This window comes from Melospiza melodia, chromosome 14 (genome assembly GCF_035770615.1).
Source record: "Melospiza melodia melodia isolate bMelMel2 chromosome 14, bMelMel2.pri, whole genome shotgun sequence".
NCBI lineage: Eukaryota > Metazoa > Chordata > Aves > Passeriformes > Passerellidae > Melospiza > Melospiza melodia.
In genome coordinates, this window is record NC_086207.1 from 9,219,822 (window position 1) to 9,238,464 (window position 18,643).

At 37.0% G+C, this 18,643-nt stretch overlaps 1 protein-coding gene across 2 annotated transcripts in view; it reads right to left on the reverse strand.

The window, feature by feature from the left end:
* Positions 1–11,273, reverse strand: part of GABRG2 (gamma-aminobutyric acid type A receptor subunit gamma2) — a 62,004-nt gene extending 50,731 nt beyond the window's left edge. For both annotated transcript variants that reach the window (XM_063168613.1, XM_063168612.1), the window contains exon 1: positions 11,155–11,273. In XM_063168613.1, the coding sequence (XP_063024683.1) occupies positions 11,155–11,261 (107 nt within the window). In that variant the 5' untranslated portion in view covers positions 11,262–11,273. The remainder of the gene's footprint in view (positions 1–11,154) is intronic.
* Between the last annotated feature and the right edge of the window lie 7,370 nt (positions 11,274–18,643).

Sequence of the window (18,643 nt, forward strand, 5' to 3'; positions counted from 1 at the left end):
TAAACTTCTGGGCTTTTCATTAAATCCTTTCATTACTATTTTATTGAGGAGCTCAGAACATTGCATATGCTGGTAATGATTGCAGATAACAAATGTTTCTCATTATTTAGTCTGAATATATGTTGCATTGAATTTAATCATGTCTGTACTTATCTACTATAGAGAGATGAAGAGAGATAGAGCCTTGGGGATGGTAACAAAAGAATTTATTTTATAGATATAGTACCTTTCTTCTTTCTTTTTTTCCTTCCTTAACAAATTGTATAATTAAAGCTGCTCACAGTTTTCCCTTCTAGTATTCACCATAAGCCTTCACATACTCAGAACTTTTTCGAAGTTACGGTAAGAGATGAATTTCTTGGTTTCTGGCCAAAGATTAATTTTATTGCAAAGGCTAAAATAAAATTCACTTTTTTAAATCAGTAAGGCTAAAATTATTCATATTCCCTTTTAATATCAAATCTATTTATGGGTTGTTTTTGCACATATAATCCCTAGATGACAGAATAGTAAATTTTGGAACTCATTATAGAAATAATCCTTATTAAGAGGTATACCAGAGTAAAAGTACTTGGCTATTAAGTGGTTAAAATGCATTAAATGGGTAAAACAGTGGTTGAAAGTGGTTGGATATTAATAGCAGGTAATTGGGAATTTCTTAATTTAATTTCAGAGCAATGAACTGTCCCTGAAGGTGCTGTTGGCATGTGGTGAAAGATAACTGTCCTCACCTGGACAAAAGAGCAATACCTTAGATTTACGACCTTTTGACATAAAGGAGGCAGAGCTGTGGATCTGGATCATAATAACCAGTGCAGAGAAGAATATTTTCATGTTGTTCACCATTTAAATATGGCTTTCATGCCTTGTTAGCTGGGCTGGACATGGAATTTAGGAATTTCGCCCAAAAGATTTGTCGTGACTTTAATCTCATGTGCTACATTAGAGCCTTATTAAGGTTTTAAATAATTTTTAGTGCATGCTATTAGTCCTTAAAGCAGCTTAGTGAGGTTTTTTAGCATTTCCTTTATAAACCAGGAAATAAAATGAGAAAAGGCATTATTAATGTATTGTTGATTGTTCTTGCCTCAAAGAGCTTACAAATATCCAATATGTTTATTCAATACAACATGGTCTGTGATAGTGGTTAATTATTTGGCTTCATTAAAAGGGCAGTAATATTTGTAATTGTATTCTAAGGACCTCCAAGTATTTTACTGCTGGTAACCTTCCCCTCTTCCAAATCCTCACCTTGCCAGAAAATAGCGACTTCCTTACTCCATTACAAAACAAAACTTTAACACTCAAATATTTTTGTTCCCTCACAGGCTCAAGGAGCAGAATCCATCATTTAAGTTACATATAGAGAAGCCAAAAGGTCTTTTCAGTATTCAAGTTCAGCGACTAAGACAGTTCTTGGCAGAGTAAATATTATTACATGGGTCACACACCCCATCTTCCTTCTGAAACCACTACCAGCTTTTCTCTTGTGTTCTTCTTCAAGTGTGGAATGGCTCTGCTCTCTGACTCCCAAAACATATACCCAGGCTGTCTTCACTTCATGCAAATGGCTGCTCTGCATTTCTCATCTTTGTTAATTTGAACATAATAACTCATCTTCCCAATCCCTGCACTTGTTTTCTGTTTGAAGCACAGCAGACTTCTTGTCACCATATTATAAATGTTGTGTAATTCTGCTCTTCGTAATTCACTTCCAGACCAGGTTCAATTCTGCCTCTTATTCATACACAGCAAGTGTACAACCTTCCTGGACTCATAGCTCAAGTCCTTTTTCCTTGAATTAAGTAACTCTAAGGGCTATCAGTAATTCATCTAAGAAGATCGAGCTGACTGTAATTTTAATTGTATATCAATTATTTGTTGGTGTTTTTCATTCACTGACATTTATGTGCTTGTGTGCCTTTCCTGTTTTATCTGTGTGGGCCATGGTACCACAGTTGTCTTGAAAATATTGTCCATTCACAAAAATGAGCTGATGATTTACATATGGAATTATGTTGTTGATTTTTGGGAGATCAGGTGAATATTTTTCTGAACAGACAGTCAGTTCAAAAGCTTAAATTTTAGAAGAATGAGTCTTAGGGCTATAAAAGTAGAAACATTTGGCATTGATTAGAGTAGCAGAGGGAAAAAATCATTGCAAACTTCTTGATAAACTGTTTTCCCTTGTCTGCTTCAGTATCTTCTGTCCACCTGATTGAAGCCCTTTTAGTGTTAATTTGTAGTGTGAAATCTCTTCTGTCTTCACCAGTTTTTGGTGAGGAAAAGCAGAGTACAAACTCTGCCACCCTTCAGTGGAATGTACACAAAATGCCCAAGAGATAACTGATCTTGGTGCCTGGTTATCATGGGCACATCTCATTCTGTTTGGTTGCACCCTTCTCCACCTCTGGCAAACATATGTGTGGTTCAATAGGTCCCAGAAGTGCATCACTTAATAACACATTGACTAATACATTGATTAGTTTAGTAAGGCTTTCTAGCATTATCTGATTAATTTCTCTTAATGGTTTTTTTTCCTCATTCTTCCTCCTGCTATCTCTTTTTCTCTCTCTTGGAAAATAATCTAAGGGAATTAAATGAAAGTGGAATTTAGTGGATAATCCTCAATCTGTTGCAGCAGGCAGAGTTCTCTTTGGATCTGAAGATATCTTGCTGTGGATTAACAAAAGCTTCATATGACCAGAACATGCTATTTGTGTTACACAATATAAAATTGAGCCACTAGTGAAGGAAAACACTCATTTTCTCCACTTTTTGGGGGGGACAGGAATTCTGACAGAAGGTTATTAGAGGTATGTATAAGATCCCCTTTAAGGTGCATTTCTCATCAACGTATAGAACAAGAAATATTTTTGAGCAGAACATGGAGCATTCAAAAAGTTGAAGAAGATAAATAGCTCAGAAAGAAAGGTGGCCTTTTATCTCAAGGGTTCACATCAAAGTCCAAGATGACATTCAGTAAAAAATACAATTTCATACATGACTACCTGCATCATCTAGAAAGAGCTTATGCAAGCATAAAAAATAAATAACTTCTTATTCCATTCCTTCCAAAAGATCATTATTATCCTTCATTTATTTTAAATAGATTTTTACATATATTGATCTTTTATTTCTGGTAATAATCTATGTATGTTGGTTTAGGTATGGTAAAAATGATATTTCTTTAACGTTTTGCTTAAATTTTGAAAGAATGAGTCTTAGGGCTATAAACTGCAAATGGATGAAAGTTCTAACTTGTAAGACTAATATTTATTTTCATACACAATGGCCAGATTTCACAGCTAGGCCTACACATTGTGTTGTTCTTTACTGAATATGTGTGAAAATGTCCTTCCACTAGATCCGAAAAAATAGAACTGATCCTCAAGATATGAAAATGTTTTAAACAATAGTGATTTTCTTTTTTAGAGGTGATCAACTGTTGCACTAAGATTCTTGCATGATTTACTGACTTTCTCTTGCCTGCTATCACTTTGCTGTAACCATAATGCAGCCATTATTCTGGGTCAAATCAGTGGTGTTTTGAGCCATGTATTTGGCATCTGGCAGCTGCCAATAAAAGAGGATAAGAGCAAAAGATAAGGGCAGAACTATCCCTGGTAAAATCTCTCCTCTTTCAGAAACATGCAGCTAGAGATTTTCTATAATGGAGTGCTATCACTGAGTTTAATGAATTTTAAATATTTTTCTTCTCTTTGAATCTATATAAATATTTGGGCTCTGCATCACCCCCCTTATTAAGAAGAAAATTTTTTTTTTTCAGGGATAATATCATTGCATGCTCTGTGTCCTTTATGTAAGACAGAACAAGTAAAGCTGCTGTAGTCAACTTTTTTCTGTGTTGCTTAGGACATCACATGAAAAAACATTATGCAGCTGAGGTACTCATTTACATGGGAAGGTATTTGTTACATTTCTCTTCTGCTTTTGCAGTCACTGGTGGTTTTCATCAGCATTAAAGCCTCCTTTTTTGACAGCAGTTGTGTTAAAAATATTACTGTTATATAAATAAGAGGATATCACCGTGTGTCAGACTGAATACCCAATATTTAGTCTGACAAGACTTGCATATTAATTTTTTGTTGCAACTATACAAATACCCCAGAATGACACTAGATATAATCCTCACTATTCTCTCAAGAGTTTTCTTCAACCTACCACCATCACCCCTCTTTTACCTCAGTTTGGCTGAGCTAGTTGGCAGGTGTTGGAACTTGTGAAAATATGTATCTCCCTTCACCCACTCTTTTTTCATATGGAAGAAAAAAAAATGTATAGTCCTTTTGTAAATTTCTCACATTGAAGGAGATGGTTGCACATTCTGATAAAAATTATGTTCTAACCACTTCATATGAAAAATTTAAAAGCAAATAATCTTATTTTCTGTTTTACTATTTTTTTCAGTTCTTAGCTTAATGCAAAGCTAATTTTTTTCTTCATTAGAAGAATCAAATAAGCAGGTTACTTCTGGACATTAAAATAGGAAACCTGACCCAATTCAAACAGCTTCTACTTACTGCAAGCTTCTACTTACTGCACCAGAGCTCTTCTGAGGTAGGAGCTCACCTAAATAAAATGCCCTTAAAGACATTATACCTCCACAAGAATACACTCTAGGTGAATTCAGACTCTCACACTCTACTCCTTACAGCACCATGACAATTTAGGCCAAAATCCATGATCACAAGGAAATGTGCAGTGAATGCTAAGTTTAAAGTCATCAAAAGTCACTCACCAAATTGAGTCTAAAAAGATCAGTGCATCTGCAGTGGACACTTTATACTGTTCCTTTCTCATCTCTCCATCACCTAAAATATCTCTTCACCCTGGTTTTTGTGTGTTGGATGTTTTCTTTAGGGGCAGTTGTAGTCCCTAACTTCATTGGTGCTCAATGAGTTTTAGTCTCATTCCATGAGAAAGGATCTTCCTTACCTAATAATAGTTGTAGATACCTGACTGTGGTGGTTGGCTCATTTTTTCTGGAATTTATGGTTCTTTCCTGGTACTTTCTGAGGTCTTTTTATTCATTGTATCTTGTTCTAAGTAAACAGCTTCCTCCTTTGAGCCCAGAAAGTTACATCACCATCCAGTGAAGTTATCTGGATGTCCATTGCTATCATCAGCTATCATATCTTTTCTAAAAACAAAATGAATATTTCTCTTTCTCCTATATCCTCAAAAAGCCTCCCTGGTGCTTGTTCAGGAGTTCCATTCAGAGAAAGCAGCTCTTTTTCTAGAATGGAGAAATTGCTTTTTGTCCATAAGGCCAGGGAAAGACTTATGTGCCATTTAAGATCAATTTACATTACAGTCTGTGGTCTGAAGTGGAGTGTGAAGTTTTAGCTGATCATCTGTATAGAATAAAAAAGAAGAAATGAAGGAAAAAATGTTTAGAGGTATTGTAAATCAGCTGGAATGTAGGTTGAGAGCTTTCTGCAAAAGCATTATGCAGTGTAAGAAAGCCTTTTTGAAGATCCTTACTGAGTTATAATTTAACTTTGGGTGATTTCTGAGTTCTTAGATAAGCACAAAACTACCTGTATGAATCTATACTGGATATGCCCTGGCTTTCCTCAGCAACAGATTGACTTCAGTGGGACAGGAATTACTGAGAGGATAAAATGAGGCCTTGCCATGTGAGAAGATTCCCAGAACTGCTGAGATTTTCAGCATTAGATGTTGGATATGATGTTGGTTTCTTAGTAGGCAAAACTAGGAAAATGGACAATACTATCTTATCATTCAAGTTAAATCTACATTGCAAAAGAAATCTGTTTTAAAAAGTACAACCCTAAATAGGCTATGGAGTATAACAATGAAAAAAAAAAAAAAACCTCTGGCATCCTGTATCAGGTTTTGGGGGTATTTTTCTCTGTGTTTATATGTATGTGTCCAGACTCTTTACAATGGTGCCCAGCAATAGGACGAGGAGTTATGATCATAAACAGAAACACAAGAAATTCCACCACAACATGAGGAAGAACTTCTTTATGTTTAGGGTGGCAGAGCCCTGGAACAGCTGCCCAGGGAGGTTCCTGGAGTCTCCCTCTCTGGGGACATCCCAAACCCACCTGGACACGTTCCTGTGTCTCCTGCTCCAGGTGACCCTGCCTTGGCAGGGGAGGTTGGTCTGGATGATCTCCAGAGATCCTTTCCAAACCTAATGATTCAGTGATTCTGTGATTTTCTGAGCTTGAATTCACATTAATTCACCCCCCATCTCCACTTTGTTCTTCACTTGCAGTCTTACCCAACTCACTGCCAGTCTCACACAAGCCACCTCTCCCTCTGCATTAAAGGTCTCTCTGTGTGGGGTGCAGGGGCCATGGTTTGCAAAGCCGCAGTTCAGAGTGCCCCAAGAGAGAACCCCAGAACACTCCAATTATCCCCATGAATGCTAAAAAAATAAGTAATCAAATGATCACCCTAATAGAATATAGGACTATATATGTAGGAATATATATATTAATAGTATCTATATTTTATAGCTGGAGTGGCTGACACTCCCTGTGACAAGGGGAGGGCTGAAGGGACAGAGCCAGCTCCAAATGAGCCAGTGCATCTCTCTGCAGGACAGTGCCAGGCACAGCTAGTGACCTTAAAACTGCCTCTGCTTTGGAGCTTACTGGAATGTATGTCTGCAAGGTACTGTAAAAAAAACAACCATCCTATGCATGTGCCTCTGTTACTGGTCACCTGTGTCTAATGCTTTATCTAATAATTTAATAATTCATTATTCAATTGACAATTCAGTTCTCTATTGGAGAAAGTGGTGGTCACTACTTAAGCATATAGGAGTTTAATTGTACTGGGACTGAGGCTTGGAAAGAGTTCCCCTTGACCAGACCTTTGCTTCTTTCCCTTTCATCCATTCACTCCTCTTCCGTTTTAAACTTTTGTGCAACTGCTACAGAATTTAGTGATATATGTCAGTAGACTGAATGTAGTATAAATAAAACCAATACAAACACAATCCAAATCAAGATATTTTTTCCAGTTTACCATTAATCACAAACATTTTAAACCCTAAAGACTCTAAAGCATGATTTGAATGGCCATGAAGAAGACACATAATATGAATAATATGGGAAATATTATATTAAAAGAGCAGATCAATTTTCTAAGATATTTTTACTGTAGTTAGTTTCTATAGTTTTTTATTAGCAGCTTTCACTTTTTAGATTTTCAAAGATTCAAACTTTCTGAAAGAAATAACATTGCTTTCCATACTCACTGGAGTATTTTGGAGTACATGAGTTTTGGCATGCAGGTTATATTTAGGTGGTTTAGTCACTACAACAGAAGTTAGTCAAAGAGTTTCATCCATATTTCCGAAACATATATTTTCAAGTAGGGAAACAGTGTCTGTAATTTGGTTTTTTGCCCCATCAAGTTATTAACAATAGAATTTAACCTAATTTTCAAATCTACTTTAGATCAGTAGTTTTGGTACTGTGTTTATGACAATAATAGCTGTTATAATAGCTATTATGTTATAATATGGCAATAATAGCTGTTGTGTCTCAGCACTGCAGCTCCCAGCAGTCAGGAATGCAGCATGGCCATGAAAAACTCACAGACAGGCCTTGCTCCCCCTGAAATGCTCAAGTAGTGCAGGTCCTGTGTCCACACAGTTTTAGCTCTGCTGATACAAACACTGGAGTGTACGAAATATTCACTTTCATGGCATCATAGATAAGGATAAAGTCATATTTTAATAGGACTTAGATCCTCATCTTCTATCACAACACTTCTTCAAAAGGGACTAATCCTTGTGAGGTGAAAAATTGTCTCTTACTGAGCAACTCCTTATTCCAGTTATGGGACCTCTGGCTTAGTGTCAGTGAGAAATTATTGGAAATGTATGAATAACTATGGCTGCAGGATTAACACCAAACTGATATTGCTAAGTTTTACAGTTATTCTAAGTGACTGTCCGTATGAAGAATATTCTTGTTATTATATCACATCACTTTACATGAGCAAAAGAATTTTATTTACACTCATGGTCATTAATTTTCTAATATAAATACATGTATTCACTTAGGCACCAGACTATTTTGATGGGAAATTATTGCTTTGTTTATGGGGTTTTTTTGATCAGTCTTGACAGTCTTCAATTTTAGGCATCTAGTTGCAGCATAAAAATGGTGCCATGAAACTACTTGGGCACAAACAACTGGGAAAAAATTACCCATCTGAACATTATTTTCCACTGTATTGTGTAGGTTTTGGTGGCAGTTTGTTAAAGCTCTGCAAAAATAATTGATAAACCCCATATATAAATAGTGTGCAGAGTACAGCTTTAAATAATTTTGAAACTTTGCTCGTGATTTCTATTACATGTAATGTTTTAAATACATGTTGTATGTTTGATGAGGACCATCAGATAATTAGTTCTGATTAAACCCCATCAGGTGTACAAATATATTTCCCTAAATAATTTTAAGTTCTCTTGATCCGGGGATTTTTTATGTACAATTTTCAGAAATTGGGAGCTTGATCTGACCAATATTCACTGAACACAGCTCCAAGCCCATGTGATGGATTGCTCACTGCTGTGACACTGATCTGAGGGGTGAGAGGAGGAGGGAACTTTGTGCAAGAAGTTTCCAGTCCAGTTAGGAATGTTGAGAAACCAACTGGTCAAAAACACTACCTAAAACTTTAGTGTGCCCAGTTGTAAGGATGTACTTTGTGCGTTTCATAAAACTGATACAAATTCTCTAAAGATAAAATACCACAGTGTTGTAAAATGAAGGTTTTTTTGAGTTCATTCATGATTTACTGGAGCCAGTGCTAGAATTTTAGCTACTTGCATTAATGCCTGAGTGGTATCTCAACTTTCCTCTTCTTTCTTCAGTCTTCTAAATATTAATGATTTTACAACAATAAATTTCTCTATATAGTTTTTTTTTTTTTTTTGTATTAACAGGGTTCAGATTTCTGCACAGTAATGGTAATCATTACTTTGATAAAATTCTGCAAATACCTAAACTTCTGTGTGTGTTCTGTTTGATGTCAACACAGTTATTCAGATGTTCAATGTGGAGCATCTTTGTTAGTGTTGAATTGGCCTTTCTAAATTTCAGTCTCCTTGAAAAGTGACACACAATACAATAATAATCCCCTTTTTCTGAAGTGTTTGACGAGTTTTTAACAAAGAAAACCTTTCATCTTGGCTATAAATAAATGGTATCTAAATTCAACTTTTATAATTCTATCTTGGTCCTTGAGTTTCCAAAACTAATAACAAGGCTTCTTCCACAATGGGAGGAGGAAAATGTCCTGATTGTTAGAATTAAAATCACATATGCATATTGACTCATTTAAAATGTTTCTGTAAAGCAGTGAGAATAATTTTCCCTTTACTTGCAGCTATTATTTCTCGGTCTATGATTTATTCTTCAAAATTATGAGGTCAGGAGGCTTTCAAAAGAAACCATCTTGGCTATCAGATAGCTGTGAACAGAATACAGAACATTTTGTTGAGATAAAACTATAAATTGCATTATGAAGGGTTTCTTTTAAAGCTTATGAAATAATTTTGGCAAAATTCTTCTCAGGCAATGCTTTTCTGAAAGATGAGTGAAAAGAAGGAAGTGTGCTAAAATAAGTATCTGGGATTATTTTAGTGGAAGTTTTATGTCAAAATAATATGAAAGCCCGTCATAAAATGGTGTAAAAATTGACTTTTCCATTTCTGTATTCAGGTAGTAACCATAACTGGTTTCATAAGAGTCAAAAATACCTCACACCTGTCTTATTCCCAACACCAAAGTACCCTCACAGTAGGCTCATCAAGTTTTTCTCATTTTCTGCTCAATTTTCAACCAGTTTTACTTTCTTCTCACAGGAATTCTTTACAAAGTTCTTTTTGTTTGGAAAAAAAGTTACTTGAAAACCTAGCAACTTTTCATTTCCCCAGCCAATCAGTTTGGCCTTTAATTTGGCTTAAACTAAGATCGTACCATTGCAGGTATGAAGCCTGATTTTACTTAAATTTAAAAAATAATTAAAAAAAGGAAAGAGAAAGAAAAATAAACCAAACAATACAGAAAAGCAAAGAGAATGAACCCACTTTTTGGTATAGTAACATCCATGTAAAAGGAAGGAAGGGGAAAGACGGTAAATTTGAGAAGCCTGTGTGAATCTAGCATTAGTAGTAGCAGAGTGGCACTAACTTCTCGAAGGTATCAGTGACAACATGGCTTGTGCAGCTGTGGGGAGGGGTCTGTTGCCTCTTGGAAGGCCACACACTCTGCCGTGCAGAGATTTTCCCTCATCTAACCTGTTAAATGCACAGTCCACACATTTTTGCAGGGATGTCTGCTCCAGCGCAAAGCTTGGCACTGCAGCAATTCTCCCGCCCTCCACTTTCTGCTCATCCACATATGAACTCCTGCTTCCTGTGCTGTGGGATTTTCACCCCTTTCCCTTTGGTTGCATGATGCACACACATGCAGCAGAACGAGCCGGGTGTGCTGGCAACATTCAGCTGGAAACATTCAACCCCAAAACTATCGCATCCTCTGGGGAGCCGCGGCCACCCGCACCGGAGGGATGCTGGGGCCGGGGGCTCTGAGGGACCCAGAGGGGCTATGAGGGACCTAGTGGAGCTCTGAGGGACCCGGGGGAGCTGTGAGGGAGCCGTGCGGAGCCGGGAGGAGCCGTGCGGGACCCGCATCCCTGTCCTTGGTACCCAGCCCTGCCCGCGCCCGCCGCGCAGCCCCGCACAGCCATGATGGGGCTGCCCGCTCCGGGAAAACAAGCAGGAATGCACGGACATTGTGCCCGCAAAACGCAGCTCCATGCACCGGAGCAAGCGATTAATTCAGAGATAAAAGGCTTCATTAATATGGCACCAAATTCTATGAACAGCCCCGGCATGTACCACCATCGCACACACCCGCCGCTCACCCTCCCTCTGTCCATGTCAGAGCGACAACAATTGTAAGAGAAATAAAACATTCTAAGATCTCAGCTGCTAGAGATGGATGAATGCAATGCCACTATCCAAACCTCTGGCATTCTCACGACAGCTCAGCAAATTCGCAGATTCTTCACCCCCCCCCAGCCCTCCCTCTCCCCCCACCCTCCCAAACAGAATCAGAAAGCACATCTTACCACTGGATGAGAGAGAAGAACAGAAGTGCCCACACCATCATTTTGAGAGAAAATGCAGGATTCAAGAATGCAGTGCTCCCCAGGCTTGTTGGATTTGGAGGAATCATCTCTATTCCAGCCCCCCCACCCCCCCCCCCCAAGCTTTTTTCCCCCTTTCCTCTCGGTTGCAGATGGATCCGTCCCCTTCTTTAATTTTTTTTTTTTTTTTGGTAGTAGTTCTCCCTCCTCCCTACCAGGTCCCGTCAGTGGGATGAGACATTGCGCCCAGCTGCGGGAATTAATATGCAGGGGGAGAGAAATTAGATCTGCACAAGCCCTTTGCAGATATAATCAGAAAACGTCAGCTCTGGCAGCAGGCAGCAGCTTCCAAATCTAGGGAAATAATATAATTGGGAGAAAAGGAAAAAAATGAAACCCAAACAAAAAGAGAAAATCACAGACACTCACAGAATAAAAACATCAAGGAAAGGAGCACATACACATTTACGGAACCGCTGACACACATGCAGGAAAATCCAATAAAGAAACAAAGAGTAAATGAGAGGGAAAAAAAAAAAGAATAAAGCAATGGAGCTTCTGCCTGAATGCAGATTAACTCTGAGGTCAAAGTGGAAATGATGCACTCTGCTGCAGCACAGATTAACACATGCGTGGTGTCAGCCAGGGTGCTTTTTAACCTTTGATTACACATATGCAGGCAGCCTGGATTTTCATTTTGGAGCTGAGAAGGATTTGGCAGGCATAAAAAAGGAGGTTGGAAGGAAAAACTCGCCCTATGCTGCTGAGCATCCTCATTTTTCTAAACAGCGTGGAAATCGTGATTGCAAAGGGGGAAAAAAATGAAAGGTTGGATGGGGGAGTGGAAAAGGGAGGGATGGTTGTTGCTAAGTAACTCAGGAAATGGGGAAAGCAGCATTGGTGGAGTCAGTATGAATGAGGTGATTTAGTGTGTGATAGGATCAGGGGGAATATGCAAGGATTTTATCTCCCCTCCCCCTAATAAAAGAGGCTACACAGACGCAGGAAACACTTCCTGGCCAGAGGGGAAACACTAGAGGACTATGGAAGATGAATGCTGCCAAATTTTGGCACCAGAATTGCAAATTCTGTTATCCAAAAATGCAATTTAGCAACTACTAGTGGAGTATATAATTTGGGGAATCTCGTGATTTCCTAAAGTAAGAGTGCTTCAGTCTAAAATAGGTACTTGGACTATGATCTACAATAACATTTTTTACCTCCCCTATTTTTTCTGTCTAGATCCAAGTAAATATAGACAATAACAAGCCTACCCAATGACATTTATGAACTGGGAGATTGGGCAAATTCAATCTCCAGGAACATTTTTTTTTTTTTTCATCCCAAGCCCACTTTTCTAAAATTTCAGGGACAAATAAATAAAATTTTATCCTAAAGAAAATTTCAATTATGGAAAAGTGAAATGTTCCCAATAAAATAAAAGCATCAAAATTTTCTGCTGGACTTAGTCTTGTCTGAAACAAATTTGACATTTGGATTCTGCTCGAACCTCCTAGTACCTTGGACAATCTGTTAGTTCCCAATGTCCAAATGCAGAATGAAATTTATCCATCAGAATTAGATACAGTAGTTGCTTTGTCAGAGTCTCTAAAAACACAGATCCAGCCTTCTGCCATCAACTTAATTTTTTTCTGTTTCCAAACAAAATGCATTTAATTTTAACAATAATCAATAGATCTATATCATTAGTTCAATTAAATACACTTTGGTTCCTGTATAGTTTGATGATTATTGGAGCCAATATCTAACCCACTGTATTTTTATCAGTGTTTACAAACAAAGTAACAAGTTGCAAACCTGTTACTTGATATTTCCAGTTAATGGTCTTATTGTTAATTAATCTATCCCACCAATTTTTGAAATACAGCCTCTTCAGTGATAGAAAGCTATAAAATATTTTAAATGCTCTCCCCATATCTCTCTTCATCTCAGTGTTTATATATATATATATATATATGTGTGTGTGTGTGTGTGTGTGTGTGTGTGTGTGTATGTATATGTGCATGTTCAAATATCAACATTTGCTGATTGTTCAATTCATTACCTGCATACATGACACTTCTGTGATTTTATTGCTGTAATCTCTCTCATCAGTTATCACAACATTCCTTTGAAGGATGAAAATGCTGTGTGTATTTTGGTGAGGGAATCAAAATTGTTGATAGCTAAGAATTTGAACTGTGCAAACATTTATTGTCTTGGCTACTGCAGCTGTGTCTGCACAAGCATGGCAGCTTTACTCTGCACTTTTTTTACTGAAAATTTGTTCCATTAGCAAAGTCTTCTTGTCTGAAAAGAGCTGCTGGATTCCTACAAAATTCTTATGCACTTTCATTCCAGAGGCTCAGCTTGTTATTCTTGCAAGAGGTCTGCAATAGAAGAAAAACAAGCAGGTGTCAAAGCTTGAGAAAGTTTTCCAGGCTCCCCCTCACACAGATGGTAAGTCAAAAAGAGTTGGATGCTGTAATACTAATCCTGGATTGTTCAGAGATGTAAAAGTTGTAGAAGACCATTGATAATATTATTCCTGTGGGTACTTTATTAGCTGTACATTCTATTCACGTTCTTAATTGGTTATTAGCGCGTTCTGATAGACAAGCATACTCTGAAAATTGTGTGGACTTTTTTGCATATTAAAACTTGCAGCACCATATTATGATCAATTTTTCATCCCAGACACATCAGCTTTAATTTTTATCTCAGCTGCCTGCAATTGGCATTTAGGCATTGACTTAGGTAGTGGGAATTAGGATCTGTGGCCTCTGTTACAGTCAGTGGACCACACAATGGCCAAGTCAGGCTTTTGAGTGCCCCAGGATAAAATCATTTCAATGCTAAAATACTTGACCCCAATACATAAAACTTATCTACCAATAATCAAGCAATACCAATTTGGCTCTAAGTAATTTTAAATGCAAATTTGTGCTGGCAATTCTTTGCAACCTCAGTCTGAAGGAAGGGAATGTAACCCCACATTTTATGCTTAAAGAATTTCAATATTATATTATTATGCTGGTAAGCTCTGCTAGGAATAACTTTGTTTATCTGTAGCAGATAGAGCTGCCGTAGAAAACAAAAATGTACCAGGCTGTTTTCTCTCTGAACACACATTGTCTTTGAAGCACGGTGTTCTTTTTTCTGTACCCACAAGCTCTATCAGACACTGATATTTCAGGATTCCATCATAATAAATTATCACAAAGAATCAAATTTACATGAGGACACTGCCTAGTGTGAAATGTTTTCCTGCCACCTTTGGTGTGATAAACCAATCCCACATAGTAACTTGTCCCTGGGCACAAATGTGATATCTTCACAACAAATCATTTCAAGTTCTTGAAAAAATTGTCTTATGAAGAATAATTAAACACAGAAGTCTTTGTTCCAAAAAGATGCATTCTGTATCAGACTAGAATATTATAAGAGTATCTTAGTCAATTTGGCAGACACCTTGTTTTTTTGCAAGGGGTTTCTCAGCTCCTATGATTTCCCTGTGTGTCCAAGGAAAACATAACTTTTTCTTACCCTAAAATTATTTATTTTCTGTGTATCAAATGTTAGATCACACATCAGAAAGGAGGAAGAAAAAGATACAAGTGAAAAAGCAAATACAAAAGTAGGTGTTACAAAAGATGCATAAAGTATAAAAAGGACTCTGTCAATGTCAATATCTTGCCAGATTGTTTTTATCACATGTTCCTATCTGGAAATTCTTTCTGCTTCAGCTTGTTGTTCCTTGTGTTGCTTTAGACAAAAACAAAGCAAACCACCCAAAATAAAGTGCTGATTTCGCTTTCTCTCAAATGGTACATGATTTGGGTAGAGGTAACTGGTTTATGTGGGTCATGCTGAGGATGCTTTCTTAAAGGCATAAGAAGGAAATATGTAGGTAGTTAAATTTTCTATTATGAAGCTTTATGAGACTATTTATTACATATCAAGTAACATTTTGATGCTTAGAAAAATACATAACTACTGTTTTAAATTATTCTGAAATAAAAGATCCTAGTTATAAATAAAAAAACTTTTGAACTGCATGAATGCACATATTTTTAAAAATAGCTTGTATAAAGCTTCATATAATCATATATTTTATAGTAGTAGTTACAACATTGATAACATTTTGCTTTCTTCAAAGAATCTCCTAGCATATTTTAGCCCTGGGTAAATGTATTAATACTGAACTCCTGAGGAAAATAGAATCCAATAGAAGGCATTTCTTTGATGGGATCTAGGATTTTATATAATCTTTTTTTTTTTTCCATGATCTATCTTCTAACACATTTTCTGGTCATCAATAGGTGCATAAATGCATATTGAAACATGGTAAACCTACAAATTAATCTTGAAACACTTCTAGGAGAAAGGTAGGTCATGGTTTGATACATTTATTACTGTACATGTGTGTTCATGGTTGTGCATGGGAGGATTTCATTTAGAGCACCCAGACACCTAGTTCTCTTTTAATCCATGTGCTGAAAATACAGTGAGTCTGTGAAGGAGGGGAATGGGGGTGGGCTGAACAAAAACTGCACTAGATAAGTGCTAGACTAAAATTCTAGTTTGGAGATGATTATTGACTGAATCAACATAAAATCTGGACCTTTCAAAGAGCTTTGTCAACCAAGCCCAACAAAATTATTGCATCTGCACAAATACATACATTCATGTCAGTACCAAGTAGATGAACTCAGAAGTACAGTGCAGAGTGTATCCAGCCATAGTTCTGTCTATTTTTCCAAATGTAACCCAAATATAAGAATTTTTTATAGTATTAAAAATTAGTGCCATCTTAATATTGAATCTTGCTGCTGCTTTTCCCTGGTAAATATTGGACGAAGTCAGAAATATTACCCATCATTGTGGAGAGTATGGATGCCACAGAATTTTGAAGTAGGACTCTAAGGTGTATTTATTATTTAGCTGGAAAATTATTGTTTAAGCATTGTTTCAGTCCTGTTAATTTGGAAGATGATTCACTTAAACCGTCAGAATAAAAGAAAAATAAAAGACTAAATGAGTTAAAAATAGTAATTCTCTCAAGAAACCTTTTGAGCTGAAGCCACCTTCTCAGAGTATTCAACCTACTGCATTTTTTTAAAAAGTCAAAATCTTATGCTGCTTGGAAAATTATTTTTAAAGAATTATTTTAAAGCTTAGTGATTAAAATTGAGAAGTGTTTCCTAAGACACTACCACATACAGTGGTACTTCAGGATTTAATGCAAAGTGAACATTTTTATAGATAGATATTATTCAATCTGCATCACCAGGTTTCTATTCAAAGCAATCACTTCCCAAGTACTTGACTTAAAAGAAAGAATTCTGGTAGCCTAATACAACCAAAGCACAACCTTAAAATATCTGTTTGCTTACGTGCTTTGATCTTGTGCTAAAACAGCAAAGAAAACAAGTTGTTGGCTAAGAGCTCTCACACTGTGCTTAGATGTACAAGCTCCTGCCAGGAACAGACTTACCAAATGCTATTTTGTGCTGCAAACATCTAAGATTCTGTTATCATCAAACTCTTGGAGCAAACTGCATTCCCATCTGCCTGCACCTGACCTGATTAAGCTTCTTTACCCTGTACCCTTACCTAGAGGGCCCAGCTCCTTCACACTAAGTTTTTATGGGAAGAAATCACCATGCTAAGGTCCTTCCTGAGGAATAAATTAATGGAGTTTTTTCTGAATAGTCTTGTTAATGCCTAGGAGAAGTTTCTGTTTCACAAGACTTTCAAAGAAGGATGATTTTGAGGAGTCATTTATTGATATGCATTCACATATGTCAGTCTTGTGCACAATATTTCACATGTTTATACTAAGAGCATAAATCAAAACCCTGTGCTCAAACTACAGCTTCCTCCCCATGTTTCCCTTGTGCTGAATCTCTGAGTTTAAGACCACTTTGAAACCATGCCAGGAAGCCAGACTCTGCTTCCTGTGCTCAAGCACCAGCCAAAGGGGAAAGGAGAATGCTGGAACTGTCCAGCTCTCACTCCTGGGGCTGAGAGAGGGTGGCAATGCTGGGCTCCTTCCTGGGGTGATGACAGAATCTCTACATGAAGAACAAGGGAACCCTTTCTATGTAATTTGCACTTTCAGTGGGGCAAGCTGAATTCTATTGCTCATAAATATGATTATTACCCATGACCACTCAACCAACTCGCACCTTGTTTTGGATATTTACCTGCATGGAACTTGTAACTGCACATATTGTCTATTCAGCAATGAGAAAGGAAGAAATACCCAGTCAGCACTAAATACCAAAGGGAAAAACACATTTGAAATTTTGAGAGGATGCTTTTCCATAACTGTGTTCTAGTACTTGAATATATGTGTATTGGAATGAAATGAAACAGGTCTTCTTCAAATCAGCTATGAAACAGCACATTTCATGGACCAATATGCTTGAAAATGTAATTTCATCAGTGTATACTCACATTTGGCAGGATTAATGTGTTCTGTAAATGATATGTTTTTGTTCTAAGTCATTGTATATATAATTTTTTCTTATTTGCTACTACAAAGAAATTGTGCTCTTGAGGTTGCTAAATCTGTTTATTTAACTGTGCACATCTACAGTATTATTTTTATTCCCATATGAAGAATGAAAATTCTCATAGACCAGGAAATCATGGTTCATTCATTTATTAGTTTTTCACAATATATAATGCCACAAGAACATCAAAATCAGATGCTTGCTTTCTGCCTGATAAAAATAGCTTGGCTACCTTAAGAGAATGATTACTTCTTTCAAAAAGAAGTGAATTATCAGTTTTCCTACAAATAGATACACTTTTTCAGAAAAGTAGTCTAGAAATCCTGACAAGAGGCCAAAGGAAGCAGGTGGAAATGCATGCTTAAGAAGTCTCAACAAACCTTAATGCAATTTAAGAGTATATATAACTGCTATCTGAGCTCAGGGCTTTGCACAAGGAGGTGCAACCTTCTTTTTCATTATTGCAGGAAAAGTCCACTGCTTAACAGAAAACTTAAGCCTCAGAATGTCACTTTTCACAACTTTAATCTCTATATTTTCAGTAAAGATATTTTTGCTGTTTCTGTTTTTCTTTCTTACCAAGAAAGTGAGATCTAAAAGTAAAAAAGGTGAGATTTGGCAATATAAATCCTGAATTTGTTCAGCAGTGAATATTTTAAGACAGCAGGCTCCAAAGCCTGTGTGATAGCAGACACTGAGGATGCCACTCCTTCTATCAGACACAGCATCACTGACTTTCTGTAGCTGTTATCCCTTTTGTATAGAAAATCTGATTTGATATGTGTTGTTTGTCTGGCATTTTGCTTAGTGTTCACTAACACTGATCCAAAAGCTCTGTATTTCCAGGCCAGATTTGGTATTTCCTTTAGGCAGTTTACATAATCTCAAGATCTATTTTGGTGTCTCATTATTTCCTATGATTGCAATATTCAAAGTCTATTTCCAGCAGC